The sequence below is a fragment of the Littorina saxatilis genome, linkage group LG3 (assembly GCF_037325665.1).
Source record: "Littorina saxatilis isolate snail1 linkage group LG3, US_GU_Lsax_2.0, whole genome shotgun sequence".
Taxonomy (NCBI): Eukaryota; Metazoa; Mollusca; class Gastropoda; order Littorinimorpha; family Littorinidae; genus Littorina; species Littorina saxatilis.
The window spans coordinates 68,027,306-68,055,013 of NC_090247.1; the positions used below are offsets into that span (position 1 = coordinate 68,027,306).

Sequence of the window (27,708 nt, forward strand, 5' to 3'; positions counted from 1 at the left end):
TCAGTATAAATGTAGACCTGTAACTGCCACTGCTGTCATACTTGACTGAGTGATCTGACATCACAGGAGAATAATGTCGCCATGAGACATGCATCATTGCATGTCTATAGCCAGGTACCATAGTTGCAATACATGTTCTACTGTTGTTGTTAGCTGCACTGACAGTGACAACTGAGTCAATTTACCAGGTATAACTGTTTAAAAAGATAATAGACTTTTTTTATATTGACCAATCTTGTCGCAATACAGCTTATAATATAAACATAAAACTAATGCACCATATATTATGCCCTGGCTCGAATATCTTCCATCTTGGCGACTGTCTTACCCAAACTACATACATACATGTACGTTGATTTTCGATTGATGTTGAGTAAATAACAACATTTACTCATTGTTTTCATAATTTACTGCAAACCAAAATACATTAATATGTGTGCTACTCAGAAATGGTCTCAGAACTTGTGTAGCTTATTCAAAAATCAACAGCAGCTTACATGTGATACTCATAGCAACACATCTTCCAAGAATATGTGAACTATTCCATTTGAGAGGGTCATAACATCTCATAGTATATAATATATATATCTATATATACGACTTGTGTCTGTGTGTCTGTGTGTCTGTCTGTCTGTGCGCGATGCGCGGCCAAGGTTCTCGATGGATCTGCTTCAAATTTGGTGGGCTTATTCAGAGAGACCCCGGACACAACCTCATCGATGAGATATTTCAACACGTGCTCTTAGCGCGCAGCGCGGAACCGATTTTGGTTCCACCTCAGCTATTTTGGTTCCATCTCAGCTACCCGGGCCCCCATACCGACACACCATAGCCGCTACACCACATCACAACGCCAAAGTTCTCGGTGGATCTTTTTCAAATTTGGACACCGTATTCAGCTACACCCCGGACACAATATCATCGATGAGATATTTCAACACGTGCTCTCAGCGCGCAGCGCTGAACTGATTTTGGGTTTTGTGTTCATTTCACCATTATAAGTAACTCTTCCTTATCTTCTCCAGTGTTTGGCGTTTATCTCCCTTCCTTCGTGTGGCTTTCCCGTTCAGTTGTAAGTTACTACTATTTTTAGAATGTCACTGCGCTGTCCACTGCGCTGAGCGTCTTCGGATATTCCCGGCGTTCTGTTACTGTTACTATTTTTAGAAGGTCAACGCAGTGTACAGAACGTAAATTGGACCCGTAAATTATCCTCACTGTAAAAGTGCAAAGGTCGAATCAATTTATAGCCACGCGAAAAATACACTGTCATCTATCTCTCTATAGATACGGCTTCTCTGTGTTTTTGTGTGTGTGTGTGTGAGTGTGTGTGTCTCTATGTAAGCAACACCTGTGCATTCTTCAGTTCTGTTTGTGATGTGGTCTGGCGGCTTTTGTGTAATTAACTAAGCCCAGATTATCACATCAGCGTGTTTCAGTTTGAGGTCGAGTGGCTCCCGCCATCCCTCCTGATTCCAGCGACTACCTTCTAGACAACATATCCTCACCCAAGGCCCACTAGTCGCCAAACTGTACATATTGTTTTTATTACCACGGCCTTCGTGGCTTACATCTTAATCCTTTTATTTGTAAAAAGTTTTGAGATTTATTGTTCGTGTTCCTCTTACTTGCTCATCTATTTGGTTTTATTGGTGATCCTGAAAGGTTCCACTTTTTAACTCGATTTGAAATAAAATAAAAAAATAATATTACAAGCCCGTTATTCAAGATATAGAATACAGACTTATAATTCTTACCAAGAAACATCTTAACTACTTTTCATTTTAACAAATTCCACAGAGCATTATCAACTCAACCCCACCCCCTGCCCTCCTCTCCTTATTTTTTGTTTCTTTCTTTCCTCTTTTTGAAAGCGGACAAACACTCAAGTCCTTAATGGCTCAAAACCGTAGGACTTTTAATATTAATTTTAACGTAATTTTATGTACTGGCCTTCCTTTGAGAAGCCATAACTTGCTCAGTCCTGTTTGAGTGGAGTTCGCCTCCAAAGGTGATTAACACGGTTACATTCGTCGACAAGGATGGGACTCGATATGGTCAGGAATGGCATTATGGCCACTGAATCATTTTCGTGCTGTTCCCATTCCACGAATCTGGGAGGGACCTAAGCTTGGCGGGTCCATTGTTCGGACCCGGCGAAGCCGGCGTACGGCTCTAAGTACTTCTTCCCGGCGAAGCCAGCTACCCGGCGAAGCGGGTATTCATTCTAGTATAATATATATATATCTATATATCTATATATCTATATATACGACTTGTGTCTGTGTGTGTGTGTGTTCGCGATGCACGGCCAAAGTTCTCGATGGATCTGCTTCAAATTTGGTGGGCATATTTAGGTAGACCCCGGACACAACCTGGTCGATGAGAATTTTCAACATGTGCTCTCAGCGCGCAGCGCTGAACCGATTTTGGTTTTTCTGTTCATCTTCCCAGATCCATTCCCAGTAACTCTTCCTTATCTTCTCCAGTGTTTTGCGTTTATCTCCCTTCCTTCGTGTGGCGTCAATCCATATTCCCGTTACTATTTTTAGAACACAACGCTCAATCCATATTCCCGTTACAAATTTTAGAAGGTCACTGTCCCGGCAAAGCCGGGTATTACTCTTCCTTATCTTCTCCAGTGTTTTGCGCGTTTATCTCCCTTCCTTCGTACAGTGCGCCGGCTCGGGTCCCTGGCAAAGCCGGGTATTCGGCTCTACTTCTTCCCGGCGAAGCCGTACCCGGCGAAGCGGGTATTCATCTAGTGATATGTATCTAGATGAAAATGTATACTATGGCACTCAATGTTATTATAACTCGATCCACATCATAGATTCATATTGGTATGTTACTGCTAGTGCTACTAAAAGTAACGAAAGTTCCTGATCACAATCAGACTGTAGTACATGTACTAGTAGGGGTGTAACAGCAGTAGTAGTAGTAGTGTAGAGTTTCCTTTTCTCTGTTGGCAGGTGCAGAAATGCCCATGAATTAAACAAATTCACATACAATCAACAAGAGATACTCTCAGCTCATCAAAAATGGTATAATTTGCCAACAATTCTGTTGTTTCAAACACAATAACAACAATGCCTTGTCTGGTGACACAACCAATCCTACCCTTCTCAGGGTTCTCTTGTTCATCATCACTGTTTTACACATGAATGAGAACAAATACTCCCAAGAGAGGATTTTGTACACCAAGCCACTTCAGAACAAACTATTCAATGAACCTCTCATGACTGAATGGATCACAGACCAATTCCAAAGACACAACCTTCAGACCAACGTGTTGTGTGCTGGCTGTGTTGCCTGCATCAGCGCCATTGGCTGTCACTGCCACTGTGACACTGACAAAGCTGCCCAGGGAAAGGAGCCAATTTTCGCGAAGGTTGACCCAAATTCATTTACTTCTCTTGCGGCCGCATTCTTAGGAGGTGGAATAAAGGATTTGCAAAGTGCATGCACATTCCTGAAGAAAGGCCGAGCTGGCCTATTGTGCGTGCGTGCAGCAGTGTTGCTGCATGCAGCAAAGTACGAGTGGCACGGCATGCAGCTCACACCTTGACAGTATCAGCTCTTCGCTGCCAGCGCTCGCTGTCAGACTCCGACGGGGTCAACGACATTTTCCCACGCTTAAAAACACCAGTTGCGTCACCGCCGGTTCCATTCCGATGGCTTAAATCCCCATCTCTGATTAAAGTCGCCTCTAAAAGAAGCGCAAAGACAGGCCAAATATAATGCTGACCCCGATTGAGGGCGCCCAAATATCGACCTCACTCTCTCGATTGGTAATTGATCGAATTTGCAACCAACTTACAGATACACTGGTGCCAATATACATTCAGGTGTAAGGTAAATGAAAAGAAGTGGAATATATCTACTTACATCTGGGATTCCTGGTGCTTTAAAATCGCTACATTGTTGGTTAATATGTCGAAAATCCTTTCACAAAATTGAGTGTAACGGTCAGAAATACCCCAAGATGACCCCGGAAGTGCATATCTCTTTACCTTACAGGGAGGTGTCATTATTTGCTGCCCAAGGGGCGTGGTGGGGTCAACTCATTAATATGCATTTTTGTCATACTTGGTTGGGGAGGGTGGGTGCACGTGCGGGCACATGCTGCCGCAGAGGGGCTGAGCTAGCGATTTGGAAAATGTATTGTTGTTGATGGATGCACACCATCTGCAGACGGGTATGCGTAGTTCAGCATTACGCCGAGACAGTTTTTTCACGATCCTCCGGCTCTAGGATCATAATTAGGAGGTGATACACTCTGCTGATAATATCACAGTTACCACAAAAACTTCGACTTATATTTATACATGTATGCAAAAATGAAAACCCGCTTTTTGAACAGTGCATACAATTTCATGGTAGCTAAGGCAAAACAAAAAAAGTTGTATGTTTCTGGTAACATGGCTACAAAAAATAGGGTAGGTAGGTAGGGATTTATTTTTGTTTTTTTTGTTTTTTTGTTGGTCAGGGTAGAAAATAACTATACAGTGACGCAAAGAGACTGGACTTAATATACAAAGAGAAAGACAACACATTACAAAACAAATAAGACAAAAGGGATGCGGGGTTATCCCCCTTGTGTCGTCTGCCGTCTGTTACTTTCGTTTTGACGCTTTTTTTGTTGTTGCTTTTTTTTTTACAAATGCAATAAAAATAAAAAAAGTCTAGGGTCGGCGGGAAAAAACTAGGTAGGGTCGGGTGACCAGAAACATACAACTTTTTTTTGTGTGCCTAACATCAGTCTCCGATTTGAGAGCTTCATAAATCAGTGAAACAAAGTCTTAGAGAAGTAAGAATTTAGCGAGGATAATGAACGCATGCATACACTGATTATTTTTCATGCTTAATTATTTACTATAAACTTTTTGTATTTCATTGTTGTTTTGTGTGTGTGTGGTTATTCTCTATGCTAATTATGTTCAAAGTCATGAAGGATGAGTTTAAACATTTTCTAAGAAAATGAACTCGTATCAGTATCATGTAAATGCCGGGAAGTTAATGTTTTATTTTAAATGTGTACATACTGATAATCTTTCATTAATTTTTAATATTTTTATTTGTACTCATGTTCTTATAGTGTGATAGCGTCTGTCTGTTCTTCTTTTTGTCGTTCGCCTAGGTTACACTTGGAGTCCAGCTCTGGTTATGAAGCTGGTGGTACGTCTGTCTATTTGTCTTTGAGTAAATATCCTGTTTGAACCAGGATGTTTGTCCCTCACATCATGTCTCGTATTGCGGAGACTCGGTTTTCTTCTTTACTGTAAAACAGCTTATTTTGGCATGTCAGTGCTGTGAATAATGAACGACAGAGGTTATGCCGAATTAGTTGAGTGGGAGAGTCAGTCAAGACAAGGCAAGCAAAGAGTGAAGGACGATATTCAGTCCCACACTAAAGTGTGGCTAGAGTAGGGCGGGGGGGAGGGGGGGGGGTCTATGCCGGTTTGTTTGTGTGTGTCGCAGTGTGTGTGTGTGTGTGTGTGTGTGTGCCAGTGCGTGTGTGTGTGTGTGTGTGTGTGTGTGTGCCAGTACACGTCACGTGTGTGTGCCAGTACGTGTGTGTGGCAGTGTATGTGTCGAGTCAACGCCGGTGTGCCAGTGTGTGTGTGTGTGTGTGTGTGTCAGTGTGTGTGTGTGTGTGTGTGTGTGTGTGTTTCAGGGGTGAATCCAGGGGGGGGGGGTTCCGGGGTTTCCGGACCCCCCCCCCCCCAGCCTAAAAAAAAAGGGAAAAAAGAAAGAAATTTGAAAAATAAGGAATAATAATGGCAGATTGCACCAGATTGCTCCATTTTCCTTGTTTTTATCGACAATTTCTCCTAGGAGCCGGCCTAAATTAAACACTTCGCGTCGTCGATCTGTCCCTAAAAGAAATTTGGAAACCCCCCCTTAAAGAAGATGTGATCCGCCACTGTGTTCGTTGACCCCATCGGAGTCTGACTGCAATTTCTCTATGTGAGATAATAAAGTTATTTTGATTTTATTTGATTTGATTTGATGTGTGTGTGAGTGTGTGTGTGGTGTGTTTGGCACCGTGCTTAAAGAATAAAGGCAGACAGACCCTCACTGGAATGCACAGAACTGAAGAGGGAGACTGAATGGGGGAGAGGCCGCATAGTCAGTCATAGAGAGGCCGAAATTGTCCACACGTTTTGTGTCAGGGTTCAGTGTTAAATTATTAGTGAATTAAAGTTGATAATCCTGATGAAAATAAATCATCTCCTTCCCCACACCTCCACATCAGATCTAGAGGCAAAGGACTAGGAAAGGACTAGCGTTTGTCAGTGTTGGAGTTTTGGTTGCAGTCTGTAAATTTGGCTTCATCGAAGTAAGCCGTCAGTGATGATTTGTTACAGCCCTACTGAATAGCGAAACTTTTCTATCAAGGTACATGTTTATGTACATGAAAACCGACGTGCCGAGTGTTAATACGAACTTTTTTTTAATAATTTGTTTGTGTTCTGTTGTTCAAACTTAAAATGGCTAATAGCTGCAACTAATTTTAGCTTACAATTTCAGTGTTGACAACGACTTGTTTCAGTCGGTGTCACACTATAGTTCATCAGTCATTACCGGTTTGGCAGTGGGCGACCCGGCGGCGCGGCAAGCTTGTTCTATCCTTTGCGGAAAATGACATTACTTATTCGGTTATTCCAAGGAAAAACAGAAATGCCGCGGAAAAACGTGTCCGGAGGCTAAGTTAAAGTTTCGCACCCGGCCAGACTGATTAGAAAGGTATCCCCGCGACGTGACGGACCCGGCGTATCCGGACCGGCGGCCGCACCGCGGCCACGGTCCATCCGGCAATGTGTTTAGGGGCGATCACGGTGACTTGAGACTATGATACAGCTGAACTGATAAATCAGTCTGGTTCAGTCGGTTCATTACGATGCAGATGCTGGAAAACACTGTGTACCGTTGTTCGGGTGCGGCAACGGCTTTCATGATAGCAGCCTGGCGGGCTATCATCGATAGCACTGACCGGTGTGACGTTTTCATCTTTCGCCGTGTTGATATTTCGCTTCTCGGCCTCGGTTGATCTAGTATAAACTCTACACTGAACAAAAAAACACCCTTCGATAGTACTGATGAGCGACCTTGTGTACCTTACATTCATGGGGCCAAATTTGTCCAACCAATTTTTTTAATTTAACTTAGAAATTTGATTCATCCTAAAATGTTTTCCATTCAGTAGGCCCCTACACGTTTTCAAAGAATTCGATTTTGGGGGTGAAATCTATTAAATTGTACCACCAATTTTCTTCACATGCAAGAAACTGACATGCTTTTCGTCCATAAATAATTTCACTTCTTAATTTTACCAGGAAACAACATTTCAGTCTTGAGTATATCAGTGTCGAGGGGGAAATATGTACACAGGCGAAAGATGAAATCGTGACACCGGCTGAATCAGTGACACGCGGCCGGCCTGGGCCTGCACGGTCGGAATTCGTTAACCATAAAACGCTGACAAGCACTGAACGGCTAACGAACAAACGACTAAATCAACTAACCCGGCAATCGAAAACGGAACCAAACAAAACAGTGCTTCTTCCTAAATTTAGGCTGGCTCAGTTGCGGCGGAGCAACCAAGAAAAATAAATCAGTAACTTGACTGACCAGAAACAACCTTAAACTGAGATACTTATATATAGGACAGTGGTATCAATCCACACCACACGCCTACACTTTATAACAGGCATCGCACTTTCAAATCGACAATTGATTGAGAGAGAGAGAGAGAGAGAGAGAGAGAGAGAGAGAGAGAGAGAGAGAGAGAGAGAGAGAGAGAGAGAGAGAGAGAGAGAGAGAGAGAGAGAGAGAGAGAGACTGATCAACGGCTTCAAGTTAATTGTCAAAACTGCAAATTTTCTTTCTTTTCTTGTCAGGCAGGCCAAAATGAAATTAAAAGCCATAGGAAATGTATCACACAGTAACAAGCCCAAGAGAGATGAAGAGGCGTCGTCAGCGTTGAACGGGCTCTCGGCCGCCGGGCGATGTCAGATTTCCGCCACTGATTTGGCCTCGTTGATCTTGTATAAACTTCACACAGAACAAAACAAAAAAACCTTCGATAGTACTGACGATCGACCTTGGGTACTTCACATTCATGGGGTCAAATTTGCCCTAGCAATTTTTTCTATTTAAACTTCGAAATTTGATTCATCCTGAAATATGTTCCCCTTCTCGATCATTCAAGGGACGTAATCACTCGGTACACGATTTCGAAGAAATCGAATTTTGGGGTGAAATTTATTAAATTCACCTCCAATTTCCTTCACATGCAAGAAACTGACATGCTTTTTGACTCACATGCGAAGCAAAAGTGAGTCTATGTCCTCACCCGAGTCGTCCGTCCGTCCGTCCGTCCGTCCGTCCGTCCGTCCGTCCCGGCGTCCGTCCGTCCGGAAAACTTTAACGTTGGATATTTCTTGGACACTATTAAGTCTATCAACACCTGATGTGGCCTGATGGTGTATGGTTACAAGATCTCAAAAAACATGTGCGGCAACTTGACCTCACTTCAAGTTCAAGGTCACAGGGGCCGTAATTGTTGTCTTAAAAACGACCATTTTTCACATTTTCGCATTTTTTCCTGAAGTTATCGAGAATGGCAACCTTAGCTATGTATGCTATACAGGGCAATGTAAGCCCTATCTTTGGACACCAGTTTGGTTGACCTTGCTTCAAGGTCAAGGTCGCAAGGGTCCTTTAAAGTTGGATTGTATACATATTTTGAAGTGACCTTGACCCTGAACTATGGAAGATAACTGTTTCAAACTTAAAAATTATGTGGGGCACATGTTATGCTTTCATCATGAGACACATTTGGTCACATATGATCAAGGTCAAGGTCACTTTGACCCTTATGAAATGTGACCAAAATAAGGTAGTGAACCACTAAAAGTGACCATATCTCATGGTAGAAAGAGCCAATAAGCACCATTGTACTTCCTATGTCTTGAATTAACAGCTTTGTGTGGCATGTATTTTGGTAGGAAAAATGTGTAAAGCAGTTCTTAGTGTATGATGTCATTGCTAGGTTTAGTTATTTGACCTTGACCCTGAAGGTCAAGGTCATGTAAAGGTCAAGGTCAAGCATGTGAGTCGTATGGGCTTTGCCCTTCTTGTTATGTCCTAAAAGTAAGTTCACTTCTTTAATTTGACAAGGAAACAACAGTTTCAGTCTCGAGTATTTGAAGGTGATGGGCAAAGGCAGAAAGCTGACATCGTTATATACACCAGGTCAGTCAGTCTTTTGCAAAGCCGCAGTGACATCTCTGACATCAAAAGCATATTACCGAGGAAACAACAGAAATGTTTCAAAACTGAAGTTTGTCTCGGTTATTTTGATGAGCTATGCAGTGGAAAACATCTCAAGTTGAGTTACTTCTGAGCAGAGATATCTCTGTTCTGAGCATATATCTGAGGCCAGACCAGTGTAGTCAGTTTGACCCCACTTCATTTGCATGATGTACACGTGTGAAAAGATGGTTTATTTATCACATGGGTGGTCTCTCTCACGTATGTGGAAAAATATGTTTGTAATTTCAAGAGTGTGCAGTATTGTACGAAGCCCAGTATTTGGGTCCTATTCGTAAAAGCTCTAGACCAATGCAGTTCGAACAGCAGACGAAACATAATGACTACTTTCGTTATCAAAAGTAACACGATACACATTAGTTATTGTCATCCAGTGTTTTAGGCGTACACGAAACAGACATATTATAAATTGATCGGTGCCTTTTGTACAAAAATAAGCTGACAATTTAGGTTCAAATACAACTTAAAACGTTGAAAAAGTGTGCAAAACTGTGAAGAAAATAACCGATCCCCCGTCACGTGACTTGAATTTTCTCATTTCATCACCGCCATATTGGTCTGTCGGTCAGATAACCACCCCCTTTTCCTGCAAGCATCATTGTGTCAGATAGGTGTCAAGGTGTTTTGGGTCGTTCCGGTGGCCCGTAAGACATCTCTGGACATATAGGTTCCACGGAACTAAAGACAATGTCGGGCCAAAGCATTATGGACCGTATGGCTGCGGCCAAACACAGCATTGCAGGCCAGGGGTTGGCCAAATCGGTCTGCAAAGCGACAACGGAGGAAATCATTGGGCCAAAGAAAAAGCATCTGGACTGTGAGTATAGTCGCCGACACATACACGCCCACCAACATGTTTGTCTCACGCCCATTCTGTTTTACCTGAAGATAAATGCGTTCTGTTTCATTATACTTTCAAATTTAAGGTGGATTAGAAACAATCGAAGACACTGATTTACGTGGTCGGTGTCTTGCTGTGTAGACTTGGTGAAATTGATTTGTTTTTCGCAAGAAAAGTAGGGTATTGGCCTCGGCCTCGACTGGCACGAAGCCGGCGTTGTGTTCTAGTTCTACTTCATTTAGCATCTATATATATATATATGTACACTATGTACTGTAGCGTACAAAACTGTAACGTTTGCAAGTCCAAGTGCATCGCAAACGCTGAAATGAAAAGAGCATTTTGATTTAGAAATTGGTTTTATGCTGAAATATCACATTATCAGGTTGGCCTACTGACAGTTTTAAGCGTTCACCAGTGTTATTTAAAACAGTGGAACCTAGTTCATATAACTAGAAATAATACTGCAGTGTGCATGAGATTTGTGCACTCGCCTGTCATGATAATTAATTAGCTTTATGCATGCCATTGCCAATCCCATTTGATAAATTTATTTGATTCAGAATTAATTATATTTACTAATTTATTGGATGAGTTAAAAACATGTATGTAATTGTAAACATGAATTTCACATACTCTCTGAAGGAAATAAGCACATTGTTTTGTATGCACGGCAACTGCATGTCTAAGTACTGTAAAACTTCTTCCATTGTGATTGAGAGATTTATAAAACACTGTGGCATGACATTGAGTCATTTACAATGAAGGAGCGGCATATTGCATTTGCAATGTATGCTGTTTTAGTAGATTGTGATTTAGAGATATAGGGCAAACATTGCTTTTGTGTAGAGTATTACCTAGTATTATTGGCTCACGTAAGTGTAGCCTATGCGATCGTAACTTTGTCTGTCTGTGCGTGCGTGCGTATGTGCGTGCGTGCGTATGTGCGTGCGTGCGTGTGTATGTCTGTGGTAGAAACTCTAACATTTGAAGACGTCACATTACATTGACGTCACATTATGACGTAAGAGGGTTAGACGTCACGCGAAGGAAGTACTGAAAGTCTCGGTCATTATTATTTTGAGCGGGCCGAGACTAGTTGGCAGTCGTGTCCCTGTAAGTAGGCTACATGCAGACAGACAGATCTAGATCTAGTGTCTCGCTTTCTTGCACAGTTTCACCTATGCTCTTTCTGTGTGTGTGTGTGTGTGTGTGTGTGTGTGTGTGTGTGTGACGGAGTGATTGAGTTTGTGTTACTGTTTGTCGATTTCTTACGTGAGCCTTGATGGCTTCGCCTCTTGTTCTTTTTATTTTTCTCAATCACTTGCAAGATGGCCTTGGTTGTTTGTTAACATTAAGCTGTCATGTGTGCTAGTTTATCGTATGATCCCATGAAGGCGTGTCAGTGTGCATGCTACTGTCGTACTGATAAAACAAAGAGTCATGGAGACATTTTAGTTTTCTTTTAGTACATGAAATTCATATTGTCAGAGGTGTTGTATTTGTTGTTAATGCCCCAATCGATCCCAGCTGCATTGCTGTACTTGACTTTTGAGGCTTGCAACTATTGAGGTCTAACGAATGACGTATCACAACGTGCGCGGTCGTCCTTGGCGGTCAAGAAAGCCGCGGGCGCCGCCGCGATCATTGCGCAGACGACACTTCTAGATCGCCAATATTTTTTGTGTGCATCACGTGCTCCACATAAATTGGCCGGAAATGAAGCAATTGGGAAACCTGGATTCTGCAGTATTTGTTAATATATCTTGTTTATTACATAACAGGAAGGTGACTAACTATCAGAAAAGCTTGATTTTTAACATTTTTATGTAAGTTATTTTGATAGATTTAAGGTAGACTTGAGTTAAAAATGTAGTGATGATCTCAACACACAGTGTGTTTAAAAAACAATGATCAGAGTGTTGAAAGGTAAACTTATGGCCTATCGTCATGAATTTTATTTGGTGAAAGTATTGTGTCATGTCAGCTTGTTGTTATCTTAGTTTGTCTGTGGTTTTAAATCATAAATGATCATGCGATATCACACAATTTAAGTATTTTCATCTGTTCTGTGAATGTCTAATCTTAAGTGATGATAGAAAGTAAAATGATATGCATCAAGAGCTGATTGTTGGCGAATTCGGATTGCTTCCTCCCAGTGAAAAGCTAGCTTGTGGTCCAAGTTGTGGAATGTGTCCAAGATGTGGCATGTGTCCAAGTTGTATGTGTCCAAGATGTGGTATTTGTCCAAGTTGTGGTAATGTGTCCAAGATGTGGTAAGTGTCCAAGATGTGGTATGTGTCCAAGTTGCAGTATGTGTCTAAGTTGTGGTATGTGTCCAAGATGTCACGGTATGTGTCCAAGATGTCACGGTATGTGTCCAAGATGTGGTAATGTGTCGAAGTTGTGGTATGTGAAAAAAAAATCTAATAGATTCATTGACTTTGGGGTAGCGCGACTGTTGTTGCTAGCTTTCCACTGGGAGGAAGCGACCCGAATTTCCCAGCGATATCACAATAAAGAAAAGAAAAAAAATCCCATAGATCCCTTGACTTTGGGGTAGCGTGACTCTGTTGCTGCTAGCTTTCCACTGGGAGGAAGTGACCCGAATTTCCCAGCGACGGGACAATCTAGTAATGAAAAAAAAAAATCTAAACATAAACAAGTCAAGGTATTTTGTTTTTGTGCCTTGACTTTGGAGATGACAAGAAAATATCGGGAGCATTAACGTGATTTGTACAATTTTTTACTAATCACGGGGCGCGCAGACCCTTGATTTTAACCCCCAGGCTCAAAACTAAGGTTCGTCGGATTATGACCCAAAACGATTCCGAAATAAACTAAAACCTGTGAGGGAAGGTGAGAAAACAATTTCCTATGGCATGCATATGCCTGGTTACCTAAGTCACGCCAAAACGCAAATGAACGCGTTTTTGACACCAAAAAAAGCCTGTTGGGGTCCTTTAACTTCGATGTGTGTAAAGTATGGTGATTTAGGTAATTCAGTGTTAATTTATGCAGCCCAGGTGGGCGTGCTATCTATGACAGCAGATAATTAGTGATTGTTCTGTTGTTTGTGTTGGTCGAAATGTTCATACCATGACATTGTGACACATCAGGACGGTGTATTTATCACTTTTGCTGAGAGCAGCTGTGAAGAGATTGTTAGTGCATGAAAAAGAAAGAGTTAATCCTCGAAGGTGATCTGTTGATATGTATCTCACTATCTGTATGGAAATGATTCCATTATTGTTTTCAATATATGGCCTTGGATGGAATTTTGCCCAAGGAAGCCTCTCTAATAGAATGATCAGGCTCTTATTTAGCAGTTCTTCTGTACATGATGTGTGTTTTTATGTGTGAAAAAAAAGGATCTTGACATGCCCTCAAAGTTTTGAAGAACTAGCAGTGCGTGCAAGAGAGAAAATGATGTCAGAGCTCCACGTGAAAGTCACGGAGTGTGTGATGGTGATATTCCAGGCCTCTTCATTAACTGAAATTCTAGTGTTGCAACATTAGGTAAGCCCATTGCTAGAAACAATACTTTGACTAAAGATCTGTGCCTCTTACTGCAAAGTTTTAGCACCGGTGGTATTGATGTAAATATTATATTTATACAGAGGCCAGAGGCAGCACAGCAAGCCTAAGTGTGTTTGGACTGGCCTGCCAGCCTGAATGAACGGGGCCATTGATTTACTTGAAAACCAACACAGAAAGCTTCATGTCGCCCTGCTGTGCTGTGGTCTTAATTTGGCCATTTGGCTCAGTCATTTGTAGTAGTTACTACAGAACTTGCCCAACTACAATTTTTGATGTCAAGGAATAATTACATTATGTGTAACCACCCCCACCCCCCCCCCCCCCAGGCCCTCCTTTTTCAGAGGCAGTAAATGGGTTTACAGGTGTTTACTTTGATGGGTTTATTATTAATAATAATAATAATAATACGAGAATTTATAACGCGCACATATCTCACCACAAGGCGACTCAAGGCGCACTCATACACATTCTTTCGCATTAACAACTCATGCACACTCATATAATAATAATAATAATACGAATATTTGTAACGCGCACATGTCTCACCAACAGGCGATTAATAGTACATTGTAATTCAAAACATGCATGGATTGTCTTGCAGTAACAAGTAGAGGCTTGCAGAAGTCACATTTTGAAGTGAGTTTCCATTAGCCATGAGTAACTTGTGTGGAAATGCCAAATATAGACACATTGTGTCATGATTAAGAACAAACTGTATTGATCTGTGTGGCAGCTGATGCAGTGTAGTGCACTGCAGAATCACACTTTTTTTTAGTCTTGCATGCTGTGGTAAACAAATGGCATTTTCCACACCTGTGTTATGCATCCTTGTGTTTGGTTTTGAATCTCGGCGATCTGCTGAGGGTACTTTTAAAATCCTTACCATTTCTTCCATGATTCTCTGAAGCTATTATAACTGGAACAGAGGATAGTTTTTGAGTTGTGAATTGTCAGTGGAAGGTGTTAGTACCAGCAGGCGTTTAAAAAAAATAGAATACATGTATTCCCCTTACTAATAGTTTTGAGTAAAAGACAGCACTTGTAAAACTACACATACATGTAACCACAGGCTCTGGATATTGAGGGAATGGGGACGTTTTGTAACTCACTCTTTTAGTTGCCCTCTCCCACCCACTTTTCCAGGCAGTGTAGAGAGACAGTGAATTTACACTCTTTTTACATTCAGTCAAGTTTTGACTAAATGTTTTAACATAGAGGGGGAATCGAGACGAGGGTCGTGGTGTGTGTGTGTGTGTGTGTGTGTGTGTGTGTGTGTGTGTGTGTGTGTAGAGCGATTTTATGAATTTTTACATGAGAGTTCCTGGGAATATCCAGACGTTTTTTTCATTTTTTGGATAAACGTCTTTGATGACGTCATATCCGGCTTTTTGTAAAAGTTGAGGGGGGCACTGTCACACCCTCATTTTTGAGTCACTTGAGAAAAAGTGACTCTATGTAATCGGTCAGTGTTAGTCTGTCCGGCCGGCCGTCCGGCCGGCCGTCCGTAGACACCACCTTAACGTTGGACTTTTCTCGGAAACTATCAAAGCGATCGGGCTCATATTTTGTTTAGTCGTGACCTCCAATGACCTCTACACTTTAACGATGGTTTCGTTGACCTTTGACCTTTTTCAAGGTCACAGGTCAGCGTCAAAGGAAAAATTAGACATTTTATATCTTTGACAAAGTTCATCGGATGTGATTGAAACTTTGTAGGATTATTCTTTACATCAAAGTATTTACATCTGTAGCCTTTTACGAACGTTATCAGAAAAACAAGGGAGATAACTAGCCTTTTCTGTTCGGCAACACACAACTTAACGTTGGGCTTTTCTCGGAAACTATAAAAGTGACCGGGCTCAAATTTTATGTGAACGTGACTCATTGTGTTGTGAATAGCAATTTCTTCCTGTCCATCTGATGCCTCATATAATATTCAGAACTGCGAAAGTGACTCGATCGAGCGTTTGCTCTTCTTGTTCAATAAAATTGATTGAAATTTTGGCCAAGCAATCTTCGACGAAGGCCAGACTTTGGTATTGCATTTCAGCTTGGAGGCTTAAAAATTAATTAATGACTTTGGTCATTAAAAATCTGAATTGTAATTAAAATTAATTTTTTTATAAAATGATCCAAAATTACGTTCATTTTATTCTTCAATCATTTTCTGATTCCAAAAACATATAAATATGTTATATTTGGATTAAAAACAAGCTCTGAAAATTAAAAATATGAAAATTATGAACTAAATTTCCGAAATTGATTTAAAAACAATTTCATCTTATTACTTGTTGGTTCCTGATTCCAAAAACATATAGATATGATATGTTTGGATTAAAAACACGCTCAGAAAGTTAAAATGAAGAGAGGTACAGAAAAGCGTGCTATGCAGCACAGCGCAACCACTACCGCGCTAAACAGGCTTGTTAATTTCACTGCCTTTTGCACGAGCGACGGACTACGGTCATTGTGAAAAAATGCAGTGCGTTCAGTTTTATTCTGTGAGTTCCACAGCTTGACTAAATGTAGTAATTTCGCCTTACGCGACTTGTTTTATCTCCTAAACCTGCCTCAGGTGTCTGTGAATGTCAACTGTAACTAACCTTGTAATACTAAATGCAGAGAGGGTTCTTTCCTTATTATAAGTATAACTAGTACCTAATCTGACTGGTTCAGGGTAAACTTGTTCTATGGTTTCTTTGAAAATCTATTGGGGTGAGCAAGTTCTTTGGCTAAATCTCAGTGTTGATCTAAGGTAGAATTGTGAGGGAGGGTGCTTCCTGTGTCTATTTTCGTCAAAGAGACTGTTTGCTGATGAGTTCAGCTAGGCTTTGTTTGCTGAGTTGTCTTAACCAGTGTTCTAAATTAGAAGTGCTAAAGTGTGACACTTCTCAGTTTGCACAAGAAGGCTCAGTAAGTGGCACTGTTGAACCTGTCCTGGCGACCACCTCTCCATAACTACAACCTGTCCATAATGACCACCCCAAATGATCCCCAGGGAGTTTAGTGCAAGGTGATGGTAATCTTGAACTTTAGCGTGTTAAATTCATAGCTCATATTTCAGAGGCATTTAAGTCTCCAAATTTGTAGAACCTGCACTTGTAATCATAACAAGTCATTTTAGATCCCTTTGAAGTTACGAAATGAACTCCGATGAACTGTACGAATGCATTTCGTTTACATGGGTCAAGGAAGGAATTATCCGTATGGGCGGGGCAAGGGAGACAACTCTTTCATGTAAATGATGTCCCATGGTTGACAACGTACGCCATTTTCGGTGCATTTTCGTCGATTGAAGTTTGAACAACCAAATTAATTAATTATGCTTAAGTTTGGAGCTCAATCCGTCAGTTAATTTCACGACAAATGTTCTTTGGCTTGCTTACATGGACTTGTATCAAAAATAAGTAAAGAATGTCACTGGATTCTGAGCTATGAATTTAACACGCTAAAGTTCAAGATTACCAATGTGATTCCCCTTTCCATAGCGACCACCTGTCTTCAAGCATAACAACCACTTTTGTTGGATCCTTTGGGTGGTCGTTATAGACGGGTTCCACTCTACCTCTATCTTTCTGTCTGTCTGTCTGTCTGTCTGTCTGTCTGTGCGTGTGTGTGTGTAGAGCGATTCAGACTAAACTACTGGACCGATCTTTATGAAATTTGACATGAGAGTTTCTGGGAATGATATCCCCGGACGTTTTTTTCCTTTTTTCGATTAATACCTTTGATGACGTCATATCCGGCTTTTTGTAAAAGTTGAGGCGGCACTGTCACACCCTCATTTTTCAATCAAATTGATTGAAATTTTGGCAAAGCAATCTTCGACGAAGGCCGGGGTTTGGTATTGCATTTCAGCTTGGTGGCTTAAAAACTAATGAGTCAGTTTGGTCATTAAAAATCGGAAACTTGTAATTAAAATTATTTTTTTTATAAAACGATCCAAAAACAATTTCAACTTATTCTTCGTCATTTTCTAATTCCAAAAACATATAAATATGTTATATTTGGATTAAAAACAAGCTCTGAAAATTAAAAATATAAAAATCATGATCAAAATTAAATTTCCGAAATCGATTTAAAAACAATTTCGTCTTATTCCTTGTCGGTTCCTGATTCCAAAAACATATAGATATGATATGTTTGGATTAAAAACACGCTCAGAAAGTTAAAACGAAGAGAGGTACAGAAAAGCGTGCTATGCAGCACAGCGAAACCACTACAGCGCTGAACAGGCTCGTCAGTTTCACTCCGTTTTGCACAAGCGGCGGACTAAGGTCATTGTGAAAAAATGCAGTGCGTTCAGTTTCATTCTGTGAGTTCGACTGAGCTTGACTAAATGTTGTATTTTCGCCTTACGTGACTTCTTTGATTTTGTGTGTGCGCTCATTCAGTCATTCATTTATTTTTTTCATGTTTTTGTGTACCCATGCTAACCTGGCAGTTGTCCTTCAAAGCTGTGTCATCATAATGTTAGAATTATCTGTGTCTCAGAGGTGAAGGCCACTGTGTTTGATCACGAGATACAACTTGAAGTCTCTTTTAAGTGTTTGTTAGGGGCGGGGATCAAGTTACAGCTTTGTTTACAAAATTCAGATAATTTATGACACTTTTGACAGACTAGACATGCAGCACACAGTTACTGCCCTGTGTTGTTGGTCTAATTGGTAGAGGCAGACAGGTAGACAGGCAGACAGGTAGACAGATGATGTGTGTATAAATGATACTACATGTGCACACCTGGTGTGGTAAATGGAGGCTCTATATTATCAGGTGATAAAACCTGTTTCACCAGTGTATCAAGACTAAAAGAGTAATGTTCTAATCTGTGGTCAAAGCTCTTGGAAGTAGACTGTGAGTCAGGGTAACATGAAAATTCCAAATAAAGTGTATTTTAGATGTGTGCACATCAAAAAGAAAAAATGTTCCCCCCCCCCCCCCCCCCTCCCTAAAAGGGAAAAATATTTTTAGCATGAAGTTTGTTCATCAAACAATACTACACCCCTCCCGTCTGAGTTGCGTAATATATGTTGTAAGTACTGTTCGTTTGAGAAATGTCAATGATCATCTTTTTGGGGTTTACACTTGCTTGCTGTGGGATGTTTAACCTGCGCTGATACTTTCACTCAAAACACTATTTCTTTCTAGCGTTCAGCCAGTAGTCAATGGCAAGTGTTTTAGCCCTAAACTGTGTTGAAACTGCAGTGAAAAGAGAAATGATTTAAACTCAGTGCTGGGGCTCCTTGAACATAGCTCCCGTGCCAGGGAGCCAGGGTAGGAAAAGATAAGATGCTGCTGACGTAGACTGTCTCCCTGCAAGACACTCGGGGCTGAAAGGTGTGAAAAAGAAGAGGGAGTGGAGAGCGAGAGAGAGAGAGCAGGCAGAAGAAGCCAGATGATGAGGGAAGAGAGGCCCATAGGTGGTGGGGGACTCCAATCCAGAGATGCACACAGAGAGCTGGGATGTTTTGCCCTGTGTAGGCAAGGCATGAGGAAGCCATGATGTAGGTATTGATTTTGTTTGGCTGGTCTTGATGCTGGCTGGCCAACTTCTCTGGCTGCTTGTGTGGGGCCTGGCTCCCCTCCCTATCTTCCCTTCAATTCCCTTTGCTCTCCTTCCCCCTGTCCCTTGTCCATATATATATATATTGCCTGCAATAGCCTCTGATCCCCCTTCAAAGTACCCCCTACCCTAGCTTAGCCTCCCAGACATGGAAGGCTTGTGTTTGTCACATACACATGCACACCTCCGCCTGGTTGAATGACAGATAGGCGAAGAGAGAGAAGTGTGTTTGTGTGGGTGTGTGTGTTGTCACTGTTGTGAAATTGGGAATGTTGTGGTTGCTGCTGTGTTGACCGTAAGACATTTTGGTCATTACAAGGAGGAGTTGGTTCTCTGTGATCTCTTTGCTGCGGTGTTGGGAAGGAATTGTATACCGCAACATTACTTCAACACATTGCCCTTTGCAGCGGAAAAGATCGTCGTTAACATACAAATGACACAATTAACAGGGCTTCACTGGTTGATCTCTGTTCCGCCTCAAAACACACCTCTCTTGGTCACCACATGTTCACACCTGCTTCACTGTGTTACAATTGTGTGCGCTCATGCATCACTTTTTGTATTTTTTTTCTCACTTCAGGCTATGCATTATTGCCTGCATAAAGGTGCAAACATATTGACACACACATGTTAGAGAGACAGAGAGAGAGAGCGTGCAAGCGCTGCATGCATAAAGCAGAGTAGTGTGTTCTATTCTGATCAACTCGTCTTCGGTCTCCCCTGTATCTCTCTTCTGTCCCTCACACACATTATACATGTGCACACACAATCACACATGCACACACTTTGTGGGCACAGAAAGGCATGTGCTTGCGCGATGATAGTTACAGGGTTTAGCCTGGGCGAAAAAGGCAATGGGACATTTGTCCCCCTCAGCCAAATTCCGATGGGACATACATGTAGTCGAAGGCAAGATGCACAAACGAGGCCTGTACGCGTTTTTTTAATTTTTACCAAAGATGCAAAATGGTGCAATATGGTGCCATCTGAGAATTAGCCGCTATATCGTTTTATCTATGGAAAGTGTACATTTGGTGGCGCAGTGGTACGTAATCTCAATGCGCCTTTGACGCACTGAAGGGAATAGTGATGGGACATTTTCAGATTTGATGCGCCAATGGCGCAGGGCGCACTAGTAAATGAAACCCTGTAGTTACAGCTTGATTACATGCACACACGGACTCGCACACACACACACACACACACACACACGCACACACACACACACACACACACATGCATGCACGCACACATGCACACCCAGACACACACACACACACACACACACACACACACACACACACACACACACACACACACATGCACACATGCACACCCAGACACACACACACACACACACACACACACACACACGTCACACAGATGTGTCAGTTAACTATTAGATGCTGGCCTGTTGATGGATGCCGTCAGCTTGGGATGAGGGACTGTCAGCTTTATTTTATTGTTATTAATCATAGTGTCAGCTTTCTTTTATTGTTTTTAATCGTAGGGTGACTCTGCAACAGTTGATTTTTCCCCCAGGCTATTTAATGGACTCAGTTCGTGGAATTGCCAGCATTAGAGCTGTTATTTTTACTGGCACACACGCGGCCAACTGTGAACAACATTGTGTCATCACTGCAGCATTACGCAGTAATAAGATAAATGCAGGGATTATATGACAAAATAACAGTTTATTGTATCACTTTATAAGCACTATTTTATTGTCAGTCTTTTCATGGCTGTAGCTTGAGCTTTGATTGTCATTTGGATATTTCTGTATCAAGTGAAAATTATCGATATTTTTTTTGTATCAAGTGAAAACTATCAATATTTCTGTGTCAAGTGAAAGATATCAGGAAAAGTCGTCCACTGAGATGAAGGAGTTGTGGAAAAGTCTTGGCTCCATGCCATGTGGATTCGGTCAGGGCTGTCTTTCCTCATTGGTTGAGTCTGTCGTTCACTACCGAGTGCTCTTACCAAGAAAATCTTTACCAGGATGGATGTTTTTGTGACCTGCTGTCAATTGATTTTGATGCAAACGCGCATGTTGTTCCTTTTTATAACAATTTTCCATGAGCATTTATTCACACTTTCATTCACCACAGAGAGAGTGCCATGTGTGTGATTTTTATATTTGGACTGTAGCGGCTTGACTGAGTGCATTATGATAATTTGTATATGGTGCATGCATGAGTGTGTTCATTTGAGCGGGAGTGAGGGTGGGAGTGAGTCTCAGAGAGAGAGAAAGAGAGAGAGAGAGAGAGGCGGGATGTGTGTGTGTGCGCACACATACATGTAACTCAAGTATGTGTCTGCATGGCATGTTGATGTTTAAATTGTGAAGTTGTTTTGGTTTTGATTTGTCACACTTGTTGATGCTAGTTGCTTGTCAAGTTGTCACTGCTTTAAGATAATTAAGCTCTGCATTGATATTAATACGTGTAACCCTCCCCCCCCCCCCCCCCGCGGGTTAGGGGGCAGAATTTACCCGATGCTCTCCAGCATGTCGTAAGAGGCGACTGACGGATTCTGTTACTCCTTTTACCCTTGTTAAGTGTTTCTTGTATAGAATATAGTCAATGTTTGTAAAGATTTTAGTCAAGCAGTATGTAAGAAATGTTAAGTCCTTTGTACTGGAAACTTGCATTCTCCCAGTAAGGTCATATATTGTAGTTTTGTACTACGTTGCAAGCCCCTGGAGCAATTTTTTGATTAGTGCTTTTGTGAACAAAAAACAATTAACAAGTAGCTCTATCCCATCCCCCCCCCCCCCCCCCCCCCCTCTCCTTTCCCCGTCGCGATATAACCTTTGTGGTTGAAAACGACGTTAAACACCAAATAAATAAATTGATATTAATGATATTGTAAGTGTAACTGGATCAAATAAGAGAGAGAAGTAAATAATCTTAACACTAAGACAGCAGTACGTGAGAGTGACACGGAACCAATTTTGTGGCACAGAAGACAATAAGGAGCAGTAATGAACAAGCATGCAAGAATTTCAGTTGTTACTAAACACATCCTTGCTTGTTTCAGATTTGTTGCAGTGCACAAACGAGCCCAACGTGTCCATTCCACAGCTGGCCGACCTGTTGATCGAGCGCACACAACACAACAACTGGGTGGTGGTCTTCAAGTCGCTCATCACAATTCACAACCTTGTCAACTATGGCAACGAGGTGAGCGCATCATTCTTGTTTGTGTATGTAAGTGTTTGAGTGTGTGTGTGTGTGTGTGTGTGTGTGTGTGTGTGTGTGTGTGTGTGTGTGTGTGTGTGTGTGTTGTGTGTGTGTGTGTGTGTGTGTGTGTGTGTGTGTTTTACTCCAGGTACATTATTTGTATGTGTGTGTGTGTGTGTGTGTTTTACTCCAGGTACATTATTTGTGTGTGTGCGTGTTTGTGTGTGTGTGTGTGTTTGTGTTTTATGCCAGATACATTATTTGTTACCTGTTGTTCTTGTTGCAGAGGTTCACACAATACCTGGCTTCCAACAACTGTTCTTTCAATCTCAGTGGGTTCGTTGACAAGGCAGGGGTCCAAGGTTAGTTATGTCTGATGCTGCGTGTGTCTGTCGGTCTGTCAGTCTGTCTGTCTTTGCTTGGGTTGTGGGCATGGAAGCTTGAAGACATTTTAAGTTGGAATGTTTAAAGATGAGGTGGGGAAGATATTCAGATAAAGACTTTGTTTCATTTTTTTTTTTAAACTATTCTTCCGACAGAAAACACCAATATATATCTGCAGATCGTTTTTACTGTAATTTTGGTTTGAACAGTTATTTAATTTCTGTTTAATCATGTTTTCATGTTTCTGGGTATGTTATTGTTAACACAACCACAAACCTTTTCCCTGATATTTTTCTCACTGTTTAAGGGCCAGGGGAATCAGGGGTCATGAATATTTGTCAGTTTGAATGGATTGGGTCTAGTTTTAAGATATGCCGTTTTTTGTTTTATGAGCAGGTTATGACATGTCCACATTTATTCGTCGCTATGCAAAATACATGAACGAGAAGGCAGTGTCCTACAGGCAGATGGCTTTTGACTTCTGCAAAGTGAAACGAGGGTAAGTGGACTAAGAGGTTCAACTGCAGTTACAGGCATGGGAATTGTCCGCGAAATAGCGGATTTCCGTGAAAAAGGAAATTACGTTTCAGCAAAAATAAAAAAATTGTCCGCGGCAAAAAAAAGGTAAATTAAATTATATGTATACTGTTGTCTCTCTATCCATTATTTGCTTACACGAAAACTATCAAAATATTGGTCTAAAATGTTCATTCGTTTTCCTTCCGGGGGGGATTCGTCCACCTGGTCCCCCCAACAGGGCTCTGCCCCTGTACCCTTCTGGGGCCTGGGCGGCCCCTGGACCTCGGCCTATTTTCAGAGTTTTTTCTATTTTGGAATTCCCATGCCTGAGTTAACAGGAACAGTTTTATGAAGCAGGGTGTTGAGAGTGGGATTGTACCCACTGAGGTTTTGGTCCCAACTCCAAGTGAACTTTTCTTTCTGCAGTTGTGTTTGGTTGGTATTCTCAGATTTCCTATAACTGTGAAAGCAAGCCTGTTAGTCTTCTTCTTCGTCTTCGTTCATGGGCTTAGACTCCCACGTTCACTTGTGTTTTTAGCACGAGTGGATTTTTATATACATGTATGACCGTTTTTACCCTGCCATTCGGGCAGCATACGCCGATTTCGGGGGAGGCATGCTGGGTATTTTCGTGTTTCTGTAACCCACCGAACTCTGACATGGATTACAGGATCTTTTCCATGCGCACCTGGTCTTGTGCTTGCGTGTACACACGAAGGGGGTTAAATCACGAGCAGGTCTGCACATAAGATGACCTGGGAGATCGGAAAAATCTCCACTCTTAAAAACCCACCAAACGGCAGCGACCGGGATTCGAACTCACGACCTCCCGATTAGGAGGCCGACGTCTTACCACCATGCCACTGCGCCCCTCAAGCCTGTTAGTTAGTTGTGATAGTTAAGGATCCTTGATGCAGCTTTAAGCATGGTAATTCAGCTTACGGCACACAAATTCACTTTTCAGCAGGGGAACATCTTTTGACTGATTCTGGGTAAAGCTGAGACATTTTGCAGGATATGTTTATAAGGAAAAAATGTTTACCTGGGACTTGGAATAACCAAGTAAATCCTGAATAAGTTGAGATTAATGCTAAAATCTTTGAGTGTTACTTCTTTAGTTTTGCATGCCATAGTTGTCAGTTAAGAAGGAATACTTAATTGCCATCAACTGACGGGCAAAGGTCAAATCAGTGGTGGTAGTAATACATCAACAGTTTGGGGAAATCTGTCAAATAAAATAACTTTGCTCTTTCCAGGAAGGACGATGGACTTCTGAGAACAATGAACGCAGAAAAGGTAAGCAATATGTACATGTGCATAAAAAGGGTGTCTTAAAAAAAAGTACCCAAAAAGACATTGAAACATCAGTACCAAGAAGTGGAAAAACTATATATATGTAAGCTAATACGCTAATATGTACCCCAGACCAAGAAACCTACAACAACTGAAGGCAAACATTCTCAGAGAAATCCAGAACATCCCACAGGAAACATTCCCCAATGTAATGAACAATATGGCAATGAGGATGCAGTCTGTCATTGGAAAACGGGGTGGCTACATTGATCACGTGGTGTGAAGAAACAGACGATCTCAACTGAAAGCTGTGAACTGGGGACAAAACTTCTATGAACTGACTACAATATCACACAAAAATGATTTCAATAAAGTTACTGACTTGTCTGTAGTATTGAAAGAAAGTCGGGTACTTTTTTTTGAGACACCCTGTATAATCTTACACGTTTCACAGATGGGAACTGTTGTGCTCGCTGTATGTCACAGTTTGTATGTGAATAGTCATTGTACATGGAGTAGATTTGAACGCAATATTCTCATGGGATGGTTGCAAGGGATGAAAGTTGCTACCAGAAAACCAGGAATTCCTGACGTGAAAGATTATTTCCTGACAGATTTCCTGAATTTCTACAAATGCAGGAAGCAAAAATATGATTAAAGCTGTAAAAAGATAAGGGTCATGTAAACCTATTTTTTCGGCTTGATCATTCTCAGCTTTCATCCCTTTGGCTGTGTCTGGGTTCCCTTGAGAATTTTATTTGAGATTACTCAGGGAGAATAAGAGTGGTTTCAAAACAACAAACAGCAAAGCAGACAGACTTTTTGTGGTTTTTTTTTGTGTTTTGTTTTTGGTCTTTACACCTGTTCCTTGTCCCTGTTCCTCTCACACCGCCCCGTCCCTGCACTCACTGCTCCAACCACCTCTGAATTTCGTTCCGCTGCCAGACTTGTCAATTTTACAGACGCTCCAGGGGGGGATGTCGGGTCGCTGCGGTAGCAGACAGAGACTTGGTAAATTCAAGTGAGCAGCAGTTAGTTTGTATTTCACTTCACCTTCTCTTATTACTGCCAAAAATTGATGTTCAGATATTGTTGTACCTGGACTTGCTGGCAGAGTTTCGTTTGGTGGTAAGTTTGTTAGTGTTTGAACTTAGGATTCACCTTTTAAAGAACAGTGTTGTCATAGATGTGTTTTTGATGAAAATGTTCTGATGAAACTTTGTTCTCCTCAACAGTTACTCAAAGCATTGCCAGTTTTACAAGCTCAGTTGGACGCCTTGTTGGAATTTGACGTAAGTGATCTTAAGTGTGTAGTTCCTACAGTCACGGCACAACCACTCACTCCCTTACACACACATGCATGGACGGACACGTGTCTGACAGACAAGCTGCAGGCATTTCAACCTGCAGATACCAAAACTACAAAATGAGTTCTCCCTTCCAGGGGAATTCCCACTACACTTACATTATAGGGTGGAGGGAGGAAAAGGGATACCTTATACTGGCCCAGGTGGAGGGAGGAAAAGGGATACCTTATACTGGCGCAGGTGGAGGGAGGAAAAGGGATACCTTATACTGGCGCAGGTGGAGGGAGGAAAAGGAATACCTTATACTGGCGCAGGTGGAGGGAGGAAAAGGGATACCTTATACTGGCGCAGGTGGAGGGAGGAAAAGGGACGGAGGTTAAGGCAGGAAGGAGCTGTCCCACTTTGTTGTTACCACAGTGCAGTCAGCAAAGAGCTTTCTCTCGGGGGGATAGACGATGTGATTGTCTAAACAGTGCATGCAAAACATAACATACACTGGAAGTGCTGAGATCAGACTGACTGGACCTGGGGTTCGGGGTCTCATTAACCGTGTTTATCCAATTCAAACAGTCAACTTTTCGCCAGCACAGACTTGCTACGGACTTCTCTTCTGTCAGTTTTAATCTTCACGAGGCTAGTTGTTGTTGTTCATGTTCTTGTTCTTGTTCTTGTTCTTGTTTTTGTTCTTGTTTTTACATTTAGTCAAGTTTTGACTAAATGTTTTAACATAGAGGGGGGAATTGAGACGAGGGTCGTGGTGTATGTGTGTCTGTCTGTCTGTCTGTGTGTGTGTGTAGAGCGATTCAGACTAAACTACTGGGCCGATCTTTATGAAATTTGACATGAGAGTTCCTGGGTATGATATCCCCGGACGTTTTTTTCATTTTTTCGATAAATACCTTTGATGACGTCATATCCGGCTTTTTGTAAAAGTTGAGGCAGCACTGTCACACCCCCATTTTTCAATTAAATTGATTGAAATTTTGGCAAAGCAATCTTCGACGAAGGCCGGGGTTTGGTATTGCATTTCAGCTGGGTGGCTTAAAAACTAATGAGTGAGTTTGGTCATTAAAAATCGGAAACTTGTAATTAAAATTATTTTTTTATTGAACGATCCAAAAACAATTTCATCTTATTTTTCGTCACTTTCTGATTCCAAAAACATATAGATATGTTATATTTGGATTAAAAACAAGCTCTGAAAATTAAAAATATAAAAATTATGATCAAAATTAAATTTCCGAAATCGATTCAAAAACTATTTCATCTTATTCCTTGTCGGTTCCTGATTCCAAAAACATATAGATATGATATGTTTGGATTAAAAACACGCTCAGAAAGTTGAAACGAAGAGAGGTACAGTAAAGCGTGATATGAAGCACAGCGCAACCGCTACCGCGCCAAACAGGCTCGTCACTTTCACTGCCTTTTGCACTAGCGGCGGACTACGTTCAGTTTCATTCTGTGAGTTCCACAGCTTGACTAAATGTAGTAATTTCGCCTTACGCGACTTGTTTCTTTCTAGTAATTGTTCTCTTTTTCAATCATCCTCCCATCATCATTATCATCTTGTCATCTTTTTAGAAAAAGTTGACAGATTTGTCTTAATTTGCATGTTGGATATGTATAACAAACCACTGTCATATAGCTATATGTCTGACTTGAGATTTTGCTTTTCATAAGGAACATGCAGCTACACTTAATAAGTGGTGTTTGCCTGACTGTCACAACCTTACCTAA

At 41.5% G+C, this 27,708-nt stretch overlaps 2 protein-coding genes across 6 annotated transcripts in view; one reads left to right on the top strand and one right to left on the bottom strand.

The window, feature by feature from the left end:
* LOC138963071 (uncharacterized) overlaps positions 1-3,992 on the bottom strand; it is a 29,620-nt gene extending 25,628 nt beyond the window's left edge. For all 3 annotated transcript variants that reach the window (XM_070335075.1, XM_070335074.1, XM_070335073.1), the window contains exon 1: positions 3,889-3,992. The gene's annotated coding sequence lies outside the window, so the exon portion shown is untranslated. The remainder of the gene's footprint in view (positions 1-3,888) is intronic.
* Positions 3,993-9,882: 5,890 nt separating this feature from the next.
* LOC138963093 (phosphatidylinositol-binding clathrin assembly protein LAP-like) overlaps positions 9,883-27,708 on the top strand; it is an 80,786-nt gene continuing 62,960 nt past the window's right edge. For 2 of the 3 annotated variants that reach the window (XM_070335114.1, XM_070335115.1), the window contains exons 1-6: positions 9,883-10,156; positions 22,323-22,465; positions 22,752-22,827; positions 23,243-23,348; positions 24,625-24,664; positions 25,897-25,953. In XM_070335114.1, the coding sequence (XP_070191215.1) occupies positions 10,027-10,156; positions 22,323-22,465; positions 22,752-22,827; positions 23,243-23,348; positions 24,625-24,664; positions 25,897-25,953 (552 nt within the window). In that variant the 5' untranslated portion in view covers positions 9,883-10,026. The remainder of the gene's footprint in view (positions 10,157-22,322; positions 22,466-22,751; positions 22,828-23,242; positions 23,349-24,624; positions 24,665-25,896; positions 25,954-27,708) is intronic. The other variant, XM_070335116.1, reaches the window with a different exon arrangement.